General features: G+C 39.1%; 1 protein-coding gene across 1 annotated transcript in view; it reads left to right on the plus strand.

The window, feature by feature from the left end:
- The window catches only part of LOC138043516 (uncharacterized), an 18,315-nt gene extending 6,789 nt beyond the window's left edge, over positions 1–11,526 (plus strand). The window contains exons 2-5 of the mRNA XM_068890212.1: positions 1,422–1,642; positions 2,265–2,355; positions 7,094–7,243; positions 9,979–11,526. Of these exons, the coding sequence (XP_068746313.1) occupies positions 1,422–1,642; positions 2,265–2,355; positions 7,094–7,243; positions 9,979–10,490 (974 nt within the window). The 3' untranslated portion in view covers positions 10,491–11,526. The remainder of the gene's footprint in view (positions 1–1,421; positions 1,643–2,264; positions 2,356–7,093; positions 7,244–9,978) is intronic.
- Positions 11,527–13,710: the final 2,184 nt, after the last annotated feature.

The raw sequence follows: 13,710 nt of genomic DNA on the forward strand, positions 1-13,710 counted from the left end.
TTCGCAGTTAGACTCGCTCTGAAGAGGAGGCAGACATGAACTCGGAAATGGCCTTTTAGTTTACTTATCTTCGTAGATAAGTCGGGAAGAGCTAGGGACCTCTGCCAACCGCTTCGACTTCCTTCGGCTTACTCATCCAACCGGAAATGAGTAAGTGAGTCCAGTTTCGACTTGTCAAACCTGTTTGTTTTATTTTGGCACATGATCAATCGCTATACACATCATCGGTCGTTCTCCAATGGCATTTAGACTAAGGACGCTCGAACTTGCCACATTTTATATCACGAGTCGTCTACACGAGCAATTTTTCCTATTTGACAACTTTTACTTGTCACATAAAAGCTTATTAAACGCGACAGCTTTGCAACAAATACAGTCGTCACATAAAATTGGCCAAATATACCTAATCGGCTAAATCAATGTTGTACCCAATTCAAACCCTTTGGGAATAAAACGTTTTGTTCCAGGTATTTCATTTAAATATGAATGCTACATTATCATGCAAATACAATACACAAAGAATCTTAATCCCGGAGGATTTGAATTGGGTACAACATTGAGTTGGTCTATTTCCTCGTCTACACGAGCAAATAAAAGTTGTCACTCAAAAATTGTCACAAAAATTGCTCGTGTAAACGGTGCTTTAGCTTTTGTGTTATAAATTAAAGTTGTCACATAAGAAAAATTGCTCGTGTAGACGACTCGTCACATAAAAGGTAGCAAACTCGTGTCTCTTGGTTTGCGCCATTAGAGAACAAACAGGCAACCTCGCCTTGCTTCAGCGTTATCTCTGCTGTCCAAACGCATTGCTGACCCACTTAACTGCGACTTGCCAACAAATATTTGTTGTGCTATCTACACGATCAAATAAATTTGCCACATAAAGTTGTCACAAAAAATTGTTCGTGTAGACGGGGCTTAACTGTCTTATTTCCAGTGAGTATTTCCTCTGTTTTTCGGTTACACAAACCAGTCTGCCAGAAACCTATAAATTTGTCGGTAAAAAATGAAAAGGGCACTTTAAAAGTATGAACTCTCTTCGTTTCCAAGGAAATGATTCCTTGGTTGTTATGTGTTCACGGTCAATGTTGTTCCAAAGTATCCCGACAGTTTGTTCTTGCGGTGATTAACACCAAAATACATTTGAAGTTTTAAAACAATCTGACAAAAGAAATTCGAAGCGGCTGGCTGAACTCCCTCCTTCTTTCCGACATATCTAGGGACATCGAAGGGCCTTATCGCAGGGTAAGCGGATCAATTTTATGTTGCTTATTTCGATTGGCTAAAATGAAGGGAACAATCACGCAAAGTAAAAAAAAAAAATCAATGTCAAATTATATGGGAATAGCCTGAAAGTATCCCAAGCAATGAGGATAGACAGCATACTTAGAGACTAATTAGGTCTTTCCTTATTTCCTTAGATCACGCTTTGGTTGGTCATAACATAAGTTCAGATTTTGTTGGTGATGAGTTTGAATGCCAGGTGAAATGCATCGATACCAAGACGTGCGAGTCATTCAACGTCCATCCTGCTACTGGTAAATCGAACAAACGCGTCTGTGAATTGAGCAACATAACACGGCAAATGGAACCCAGTGATTTTAAAGCGATAAAAGGGTCCAACTACTATGGCTCAATTAAGGTCAGTGGAGATAGTAACGGAAGCTTTATTCATTTAATTAATTAATATTGAACGAAAGGGAAGGATCAAGGTATCCTGCCATAGGCTGATGTAATTGACTGAGAACTAATTTTGATGAGGGAGGAAAACCGGAGAACCCGGAGAAAAACCCGCGGGATCAGATTGAGATTGACTGAAACTCCACGTAGGCTAGGGTTGAACCCGGGTCGCAGAGTTGAGTGGCGGGATTGATAACAACTAAGCCACACAGGCTGCCACTCGGGGATGTAAATAAGGTGCGTTTTTTTAGTATCAAAAATCAAATACATCATTCAAACTTTCAATTCGACAATTCAAACATTCAATTCGGCAGTTCAAGTATTCAGTTGGCGTCACAATTCGCAGGCCATTGTTTTACCAATACAGAAAGAATCCTAAACATTGATTAAAGCTAACGGCCTTTGGTCCAATTGAATTGAGTTGCTTAATACTACCGAATTGAATTTTTGAATTGTTGAATTGAAGGTTGGAAGAGCTAAATTGAATGTTTGAATTGCCGATTGCACCTTTGAATTTTTACTCAAAGACGCGCAAATACTAACCGAGGACCTTTCAAAAAACATAAATTTTTGTATGCTTTCAGGTGAAATGCGTCGATATTTCTCATGAAAAGGGAAGAAAGCATACGGATAGCACTCACTGCCATACTGGCTACAAAGGAAAGCGTTGCCAACGTGAGTCGCTTTTTAGGAGAAATTAACTAATGTGAGAACATAGTTGATTGGTAAAAATTCTCATGCAAGTCAAAAGCTTGAGCTGAGGTTGCTGTAACTGTTAAGATGATAACTGTTTAACCTGTTGGCTCAAGAAGTGACTCCATCCACCGCCGCGGGGGGCATAAAAACTTACAGATTACGGAGGTTTTGTTTAAGGATTCACTATAATTTTAAGTCTTTTAGTTCGGATAACGAGCGGGTTATTAGCCATCTAAACCTGATAAATTATTGGGTGGCAAAAGTGCTAAATGATCCCACACATTTTTCATAAAATTTTGGAGCATCATTGCTCAGAGATTATCTTACGGTATACAGTGTATTTATCAGAGATAACTGCGGTTACTCCACCATAATGCAGTGCACTTTCAATGTTCAGTATTTTATTCTTGGCCCACTGAATAGAGCGGTTTTCAATCGAGTGTCGAAAGTAATTAGCGAATTGCTTTGGTTTTGCATTACTTCACTCAGTGACTGGTTCAGTGTTCTTGCGCCACTTTTTCAACCAATCAGAAGTGAAACCAAAACTAATCGTGGCTCGCGCGTGCACATTTTCCCGCGCTGTGTGTCGGCTACGTGTAATTCCTTCGAGTTTTGATTGGTTTACTGGATTGCCTCCGTCCTTTTTGATTGGCCAAAGTAATTACTTTGGTTTTGGTTTTACTCTCATGAGGCAAAAAAGATGGAAGCAAAGGATCCCTGATAGAAGCCTACAGGGCCGTAGCCAGAAAAAAAAATATAACTGAGGCAATGTCCATGGTTAAGTTTTCTTCGTAGGTATTTCAGGTGTTTATGATAAGTACATTTTAAAGACAACACTGGAATCACGCATTATTTTAAGAAATTCACGAAAAAACGAATGAGGCAAGTGCCTCGGTTTGCCTCCGAGTACTTTCTACGGCCCTGGCTTATTATTAGTGCTAGCTGGGACAATGAAAGAGGTACACTCAAGGTTCACTCATGCATTCCGCTTGGGATGGGATGTCCGGAGGTTTGATAATCTCGTAATTATCATCATGTGCTTATACTGAAAAGCTGGTCGGTGACTTCACTTCAAAAATCGACGAATCATCGATGATCTAGCGAACTTTCCCGAATGATTTCTGCGGGAATACAAAATAAAAAATAAAGTAGGGGAGATGTATCCATAATTTGTGGGCATTTTTAATAAAACAATTATTCCACGAGCGCTTGTTGGATATGATTGTTATCTCATATCCAACGCACGCTCGTGGAATAATTGTTAATTATTATGCAAATTCTGCGAAAAGAAATTGTATTGTACAGAGCGTTTTCACATGACGTCACGGCAGCCATGTTGGTGTTCTATTTTTATCCAAATACTTTCTTTTGTTTCAGTAATTCACTATATCTGCTAGTCACGTGAATGAAAACGCTCCGTTGCCATCCAGCATAACCGCCTTGTCACTTGGGTGAAAACCACTGAATTTCTAAAATTATAAGAAAAAGCACCTTCTAAAGATCTACCAAATTAATTATTTTTCAGTTTAAACTACTTCATAGGCGTTTAGCGACAAATGATTTTCTAAAAAAAATAGGCATTAGAGAAAACGATATTTGTACCTTTTGCAGAACTGAAAAGGAGTCTCTTTTTCATTTATTTTGGTCATGTAGCGAAATGTCTTGTTTTTGGCGGGGCTTTACAAAATGATTGGCCGAAAATCAAATAAAACTACAATCCAATATTTTCACTCCAGATATAATAATTGGCCTGAGATCGGGCACCCTATCTAACATAAAGCAATACTTTTACTTCCATGTTGCCAGATATTACATATGGTCCTGCAAAACAAAGGAAGTACTGCCAAAAATAGAAAGATTTCCTAGTTTTCTATCTTCTTTAGTACCTTTTAAATCTTAAACCTCAACAAAATAAATAAATTAAATTAAATTAAAACATGTTGTTGCCAGCGAGGCGGCCGACCCCAGAGGGTCGGCCGTCGAGTTGGCAAATCATAGAGCCGTACGTGAGCACAGAAGAAAAATCTCATCTCAGCGTAAGGGACCCTTTTTTGACCCTATTTGGGTGTAAGTAATACTCCATATTTGGGTAGTGACGTCACGTTTTTACATGTGTCGCTTCCACCGTGTGGTTTGTGTGTTGTTTCAGCGGACGATTCAGCTAGTGAGATTGGAGGCGTTTGTAGTTGCATTACGTCAGGGGCACCCAACGAGAATATAGTTCAAAACCACTTAGACATAGCATTGTTAAACGTATTTTAGTATTTAAACGGTAGATATAGGCATATTTTTATCCCCTAAAATTTTTTCATCTGTTCGGATTTCCTAGCTGAAAGTCTAGTGATCCGAAAATTATAGGGATCAAAACTTACCTTTTCGAAAATTTCAGCGAGAAAAAAGTCTCCCGAAAATTCTAGGTGAGCTTTTTAGAGTAAAAATCCTTTAAAAATGGGCAATTATACTATGTTTTAGATGTTCGAAAATCCTAGGACAGGCAGGCAAGCAAGAAATTTTAGAACAAATGTTTCGAAAATTCTAGATCTCAAATCGTCTTCCGAATAGATATTTTCCGAAAATTGACGTTGGGTGCCCTTATTACGTGTTTGTAAATTGAATTGTAAGCAGCGGCTGATCAAGGAATAGGGTTATACCTACAAATTTCGGACAGAACGAGCGTGTTCGCTTGTCGATTCGAACCAGCGTGTTCGCTTGCGAACCAGCGTGTTCAATTGTCAATTTCGAACCAGCGTGTTCGCTTGTCAGTTTTAAACCAGTGCTTTCTTTCGTCGATTGCCACGTTTTTAAAGACTTCAGATCAAAGAATTGAACAAATTACTATAACACATCTTCTTATAGCACAAAGAATTGTCCTTGAACTCCAGCGTTGCGTAATTAAAACCACTCACAACTTGGACAAAGCGGGGGTAGACAATATTGCTTGATTATTGCGTTCAGTACATTTATTATCTGGTTAATCGCCGTTACAAGCCGACAAGTAAATGTTGGGTTCTTTAGCTTAGCAAACATTGCTTTTCAGGGTTCATTCAATGTGAAATACAGTGCTGTTATTATTATTGTTATTATTATAACCTTCATCACCACGTGCGTGAAAGTTTAAGTTGCGCCGATGAAACAATTCCCTACACGGGGCTGCCGAAAGTTTTTACGCCATCAATGTAATAGTTGAGCTTGTGTTTATACTGATAGTTAACTTTCAGCATACCATTTAAGTTGTCATGGTTTATGTTCACCGCAGAGTGTCACTTGTTCTTTATGGCAGCAGTTGCTCGATAATCAAAGCTTCATTTTCTTGTTTTATAGTATATTCTCAACCAGAGACAGTGTATACCACTACAAAAGCAATCCACCTTTCTCTGGACAAAGAGTATAACGTTTTTATGTTAAAATTTGGACTCAGACAGAACACTCTCAAAGTGTGTAAATAAAGTGTAATCGATGTAATATCCAAGGGTTCAGTTAAAAACCTTCATACGTTTGTTGTATTTATCTTTTTATGATTGAATCAAAAAATGAAACGAAAATTCATGTGCACATTCAAACAATACTCAAACAACCAGTAAACCTAAGGTAACACTTCAACATCACAAGATATTGCTTCGAACTTAAGTAATACTCCCTCAACATTTACACACTTTGAAATTATGGAATTCCTCAAATTATGCCTTCAAGACCAAGACTCTTATCAGAGTTACTTCTCAACTCTTCCTTTCCTACTTTCATTTATAGTAAAATAATTTTACCTCTGTGTCAAACTTTCACACATTCCAGAGACATGAAACAATTTTGCCTCGTTGGCACTTGCCGCAAGGCACAACTAGTATATACTGTAAACGAATTAAAAGGAAGCCATGCATGCACGGAATAGATTAATAATTTAGCTGAGAAATCGTAGTAATGACTTTTTTTGTTTTTTCTTTATAGCTTACTGAATACATGTTTATTATGTAATGTATTGTATTATTGTATTCCGGTGTAAGTAAATGTTGCTATTTAAGAAATAATTAAAAAGAAAAAAAGTTTTAAAAGTAATCATATTGTTTTGTAGAGTAAGTATTGCAATTGTATTAATGTAAGTAGCACCTGTAATTGTAGGTGCATTGCATTGTAAGTAGTGCGTAAGCAATTCAATTGTTAAATAGTTTTGATGGTAATATAATGGATTTTAGTAGTTGTAAATTGTGTAATTGTTGTAAATTGTGTAAGTAGATGTAGCAGTGTTGTAAGTAGTGTAAATAAATAAATTAAAAAAAAAAAGATCGGACGGCAAAACGTTTATAAAAGGCAAAAAGAGCGTGCACCGTAAGAGCGCGCTACCGGTGTATCGTCGTCGGCCGATGAGAAATTAGCATTGGTCTTGCAATGAGCATGAAGTAAAATTTCAAACCGCTGAAACACTAGGGGCATGCTTAAATTAATGGAAAAAGGAGAGTATTTCATGCCCCAAACGTCCTCAGTAATAGTTAACGCCGTCTTTCGGGAGTCTTTAAGATTTAACTTTCCAGTTTTTAATTGCTGGAAAGCGAATTATTTCCGTCACGCGCAAGCTGAAGCCACTCATTGTAGTGGATCCACTCTCGCCAGATTGTTTTATTTCTTGTTTTTTACTGAATTTCTTTTGTTCTATCAAGTTTTCAATAAAGTAAGTTATATTCTACCACAAAATTAACTGGTAATGATGTTTTGTTCTATGACAAAGCGACACGAGGACTGTACTCTCATCTGCCTGCCGAATCCTGCAAAGACATCCTGGATTCTGGAGATTCATTTGGAGACGGAAAGTACTGGATCGACCCTAAGAAGACTGGCAACCCATTGAAAGTGTACTGCGACATGACAACGAACGGAGGTAAGAGACAATGTTTTCTAGACAAAGATCGCGCATTTTCTCCTTCTTCTTCTTCTTCTTCTTCTTCTTCTTCTTCTTCTTCTTCTTCTTCTTCTTCTTCTTCTTCTTCTTCTTCTTCTTCTCCTTCTTCTTCTTCTTCTTCTTCTTCTTCTTCTTCTTCTTCTTCTTCTTCTTCTCTTTCTTCTTCTTCTTTTTTTTACACACAGCTCCTCCTTCTTCTATGTGGGGTCGGTATTCTGGGCAGTGGCGTCCACTCACTTTGGATTCTCCACTCGTTTACCTTGACGTCCTTTATCCTAATATCTTTCCTGATGTTCTCCATTCAACTCCGTTTTGGCATTCCTCTTCCTGTCTCCCCTTCCACTCCATTTCCACATATCGCATCACACAACTCTCGTCTGTCCTCGTGACAAAGCTCAACAATGACAGTCTTCTCTCTTGAATCCTCTTCGATACCTCTGTGACCTTCAGCGTATTTCTGATCATTTCATTCTGGATCGTATCCAGTTGAGTAACCCCAGACATCCGTCTAAGCATTTTCATAACCAAACAACACAAAACAATAAACGAAGCAGCAAGGATAGCTTACCAAGAGATACTTTTGCGTGCTGGTCTCGTTGTTTACTTATTTTCCTGATAATTGATAAAGGTGTGGCTATTTAACAAAGTGGCTATGGAAATCAAGAACCGCACACAGCAAACTTCTAAGGCTAGGCTTTTGTAGTCATTATGATAAATACAGCCATAAGATTTTTCTCGTTTTATTTTTGGCTTTTCTTATGCAAGAGACCTGCAAGATCAAGTAAATTTCCTTCGATCAATTAAAACTATCCCAAATGTGTCGCAGCAAGGTGGTAACAAAAGGTCTATTAGGACTAATGAGAGGCGAGACTGCAATACACCACGTTTACCTTAATAAGCTGTAGGGAACATTTTTTTGAACTGCGGAATATATGCGGAAAAAAATCATTTCGTTCACCTCGTACGTCGATCGACTGATCGTATCCTCTCCGATGAAAAAGAAAGCTGGACGCATAGGCAGCACAACGTGTCGGGGATTTTAATGCAGAGGTTTACATGTGGCTACCGGTCGCGAGAAATTTCCTTGGACACAAAATAACATCTTTCCTGAAAGAAGGTTGGGAACACTATCACAGTTAGTTGAACATCGATGTGCAACTCATATTTAGCAGTTTGAAAGAGATTAGAACCCAGAACCACGCGGTTGCTCTACCAACCTTTAGGAGAGGGCAAGTACAAAACACACAACTCTACCTCTAAAATGACGATTATCCACAATTCGTAATTTTGCCTGGAGTGACTGTTACCGTCAATTTAGATTAGTCTGTCCCAGGACTTGTGGTAGCAGATGAAAAGAATAAAAAGTAAAAGTTGAATCCATGGACGGGATTTGAACCCAGAGCACCCAATGTGAAGGAACTGTTTTTATCCACTTAACTGACAATTAAAGATCAACTGGCTGACAAAAAAATTGCACCGATTATTTATCAAATCTAATTAGTAAATACAAAATCATTGCTGAATGGTGGTTAAGTCTAGTACTTGATTTTTAAATGGTTGGCTTTCCCTTAAGGTTTGGTAACCGACATTTTCGCCTTTTTAAACTTGTTTCTTAGCCGGTGGTAATACACGTTAGTACAGCGGCATTGGGAAGAAAAAATATATTGACATATTTAAAAAAAACATTTCTGGCAATTCGCGATGCGGTAGTCTAGTGGTTAAGTGAAAGGGTTAATATTAATCGAACATTCCCAGATTCGAGTCCAGCGAGTTTAGGCATTGGGGTTCGGATTTTAAAAATAGATATTCATTTCTCATAATCCGTATCAAGCGCTAAGCGTCCTAAATTGACGATGATAGTCAATTTAGAGAAACTAAGGAATTGTCGATAATAGTCATTTCAGAGGTAGAGGATGGGTTGAAACACAGGTCGCAACTCACAGGCAATTGTTTTACCAATACCGAAAGAATCCTAAACATTCAAGAGTTTTTAGGCCAATTGTTAGCATTGGTAAACGGTTAGGGTTGTTTCTGTATTGGTAAAACAGAGACCTGTGACTTGTGACCTGTGTTTTGTACTTGCCCTCTCCCAAAGGTTGGTAGAGCAACCGCGTGGTCCTGGGTGCTAATCTCGTTCTAACTGCTAAATATGATTTGCACATCGATGCTCGAAAAACTGTGATAACCTTCCCAACTTTCATTCAGGGAAGATGTTATTTTGGGTCTAAGGAAATTTCTCGCGACCGGTAGCCACACATAAACCTCTGAATTAAAATCATCCACACGTTCTGCTGCCTCTGCGTCCAGTTTTCTTTTTCATCGGAGAGGATACAATGAGTCGAGGGAGAAATGGAAATCGATCACAACTGAGTCTGTATCGGAGATTTTACAATGGGAGGTTTATCGTGTGTTCTCAATCAATGGGAACTTCACAGTTCACTGTTCCGTGAAAAGTTGGAATATATTTCCAAGGATTTTACTCCTCCCGTCATTTTGTGTGAGTGCGTGCGTTTGACTGGCCGGGTCTCCGATTATTGCGAAAAATCATCTGACGAATTTTGATCAGCAGACCAACAAATTCTCAAAGCATTTTCAGCGTAGAATCCTGTCCAAAACGTTTGCCATTTTTTGGATCGCTTTAGGAGAAAAACAAGAATCCAAATTCCACTTTAACCTACCTCTACGCTAACCTTTTGATGTGATTCTCGTTTTAGGGGGATGGCTGCTTATCTCAAACATTGTAATGAAGAGCTCAATTCCCCCAACTGCGCTTCCGGTAAAGACTTCCTACCGCGGAATAGCAAGCGATGAGATGGTCCTTTCGAAGACCGCGTCGAAGGAGTTGTTCGCACACTTGCCTTTCAGACAAATAAGATTCTATTGCAGTAAAAAAGGGCGGCGCATATTTCACGTGGGTACAGTTACTAACAGCTCCGGCGAATCTGTAGTGCGCTACTTTACTGGCCAGACGGATGTAATGCCTTCTTCGTGTGGATCGTTCGTGCGAATGGAAAATGACAACTCGACATTAGCGGACGCCTGCCAATCGTGGTATGAGGGAAAATGGGGACATCCCGGCGATGACGAAACCAGATTGTATAAACATATTGCTTATCAACCCGGCACATCTCATTGGTTACTTGCGCCGAACGACGACAGATGGGAATGTGATGACTTAATCATTGGAGTATCTGCCGGAGATTTTTGGAAAATATTTGTTCGCTAGCTCTATTTTAGCAAATAGAGTACTGAATCGTCAGTAGCTTAAGAAATCCGTATCCGTATCGTAAGCAATGTAAGTACTGTAGTCGTCAAAAGGCTATCGTTTTTTTTCTGTGAGTGAGAGCAGCGGCGGATCCAGAAATCTTTTTAAGAGGGGGTGCACGACTGAGGAATGCCGTAGCTGATTCGTTAGGTTTTTTTTAGAATACCAGTTGTATTAGAAAGCCACAAGTCATTTCAGGGGAGAGTATAGCTCTATTGTAGGAAGTGGTGGTAAATGTGTAAGCATAGCGCAAAACTGTTACCATGCCCGTCTAGGAAAAAAAATGCGCTTAAAATTGCCAAGTTTTGTGGAAATAGGAGGCACAGCCTTGACCTAATTTAATTCGTGAAATTAAAAGAAAAAAAAAACCGGGCCCAGGTGAATTCATCTGATTAAGGTATGTATTGTAGTACAAACAAAGCTTAAAAGGTATTCCTTGAATTTGACGGCTTAATTAAGCGATGGGTGAGAATACTATTTTATAAAGTATTTCACAATAACATTTTAACATTTTCAAAACCGTAAGTTACAATCAGGTGAAACGTATGGGGCATAATTCCTTCTGCATTAGACTGTATTTGGCGTTCTCACATATTCCTCTTCATGGAATGATTAGAATAGGTGGTTTTCACGTGATGTCATCACCGCCATGTTGGTGGACGGAAACAAAAGATCTCTCATTAGCTGCTTTAGTTCGTCCACCAGTAATTGTAAAGTTGCTGCATTGTTATCTGTGTCTCCACAGATTGGTTGCAAACCATCTAGAGACATTTTTTAACATTGTTTTTTAGTTAGCATAACAACAGAATTTTGGAACGCCTTTGAAGTACTTTTGGTTTTTTCATTTAATTGCTTTGTAATGTTATAGTTGTATATTTATTGTTCCCGAAAAGCCCCACCTGGGAAGTGACAATAAAGAGTGTATTTACTATTCTTCCCTATATTGCTAGAGGTTGTTTATCTTGCTGACAAGATAATAACCCCTTTTCATTGTTAAATAAAGATATTCAATGTTAAATAAAGATATTCAATGTGTTCTAACTTGTATGTCGGTAGAGTCTGTGAGTACATTTCCTCCGCAACACGCGCGCATAGAGCGTATTTGCATAAAAATAGAGTTCAATTCCTGGAGAATTAGTTTGGTACACAATCATGGCCGCCATTTCTTTCTTTTGGAACACCAACATAGCAGGCGTAACGTCATGTGAAAACGCTCTATTCCAAGACGAGATCCAAGAGCATACGCTAAAAAATAAAGGAGATTGGGTGGGGGAGAATATTTAAGAGGAGATTCCCTTGGGCTTTCTCGTTTGGTGCGCGCGTCGGGCTCGCACTCAAAAATAAATTCCAGATAGTACTGCAAAAAAAAAAAGAAAACAGAGCGGAGAGAGCAACGCCAACAGAAGTTTCTTTTTAAAATGAATGTTTGCGTGTCGTAACCATTCTTCGATATTTATATCCATATTTTTCGTGTTAGGAAATGCCAGTGAGGTAACCTGCAACTGTTTGGGTAACACGTAACTTTATTGGAGAATGCAAGACTTTCTGTGATATTTCGCTGTTGTCCTCAAAAGCCGATTTCTTTCATCTTCATTATCATCACATTATCATCACTGAAAACGGGGAAGGAAATATACAAAAAGCTATTTTTGGTGCTTATTAAATGTGCAAAATTTGTGACGTTCTATTTGCCGTCGCGTCGTAGATCTTAAACTTCCTATAATACCCCCTTAGCGGACCACAACTGCCGCTACTAATTGGGAAGGCTGTAACCCAAACAGTATCACGGGAAATTAAGAGCAGGTTAACTCAGTTGTTGGTTTCTCATGAGAAATCGAGAAAAAAAAAAAAACAACAACAACAACAACAAAAAAAAAAAACAACACGCAAAGTATCCAGAGAGAAACGTCACGGAATAGGAGATCCATTAATCTCCGTTCACATGTGATAGTGAGTCCGAGAATCAAACCCGAGCCAAATGGGAAGGAGGCGAATGATCTCACGATCGCGCCAACTTTGCAGTCGCCGATAGTAACATGAACGTAAGGCGCATGCTCGGCACCATTTTAGTTACTCGTGACGTTACTCGTAAGTGTTACTCGTTTAACCTTGAGTGTCATGGTATTATTGCTAAAGCTCTTTCATGACTCATGACAAACAAGCTGTTGATTTCTTGAAGGTCTTGAGGTCGCGTTTCAAGGTTTAAAAACCGAAATATTAACCGCCGGTTGGTCGTAGAAGCCAACCCTTTGAAGCTCATACTGTCAATTATTATTCATGTGGTAAACAAATAGCCAAAAACGTGGTAACTGTGGGAAGAATTGGAACTGAATGGGACGAGAAGAAACTATCTAAACAGGGATTAAGAAAGCTTGACTGTGTACATTAATTCCCGTTCGGTAGAAGCTTATTTCTCACTGTCCTCGCACCATCCAACATCTCTGAACAAGGCTCTTGCCATTCGAAATCTACAAATAATTGATGCTAAGACAATGCAGGTGTATTCATCATGACACAGGCAATCGATGTTTTGAATTGGGTTGTACCTTTTGCTGAACGAAATGGTTCTCCTTAGGTAGCCTTATATTTTGCTTAAATAAAGATCGTTGTCCTCCTCGGTCGTTCTATATTTCACTTTGTGAATCATGAAACCTGTCCTTTCAATATGATTCCATGATTTAACAGCAAAGCTTTTCACATGACGGCTTACTAGACAATGTTGTGCAAAACTAATCCTTTAAGAGAACTGAATGACATTCTTATGCAAACATTATTATAGGCCCTAGTTGTTGATGCAACTCGAGAGTCCCAATCCAAAAAGGTTTAGAATCAGCGAGAAAATGATACCAGAGGCTGGTTTCCCCCGCCTCCTCTCCCCTCTGCCCCCTCCCCCTCAGTTGGTTCAGCATCGGACTACTGTTCGGCAGTGCGGTAGGTCGCCGGAACAAAGATACAAGCCCGACCAACACTCAGGGTGTTTAAATAACGAAGGAGAACAGCTTTATAGTAAAATGACATCTGCAAATGGTTGGAACGTAGGAATCCTTCAATATTCATACTAAACGCCTGGGACGTAAAAGAACCCACAGACTATTTGCAAAGACAGTTCCCGGTGTTGAGGTCTGTCCTCTGTGGTATGTAATGGTTGTTAATGTAAACGCTTGGAGTCAACCTGTGTCCT

This window comes from Montipora capricornis, chromosome 1 (genome assembly GCF_036669925.1).
Source record: "Montipora capricornis isolate CH-2021 chromosome 1, ASM3666992v2, whole genome shotgun sequence".
Taxonomy (NCBI): Eukaryota; Metazoa; Cnidaria; class Anthozoa; order Scleractinia; family Acroporidae; genus Montipora; species Montipora capricornis.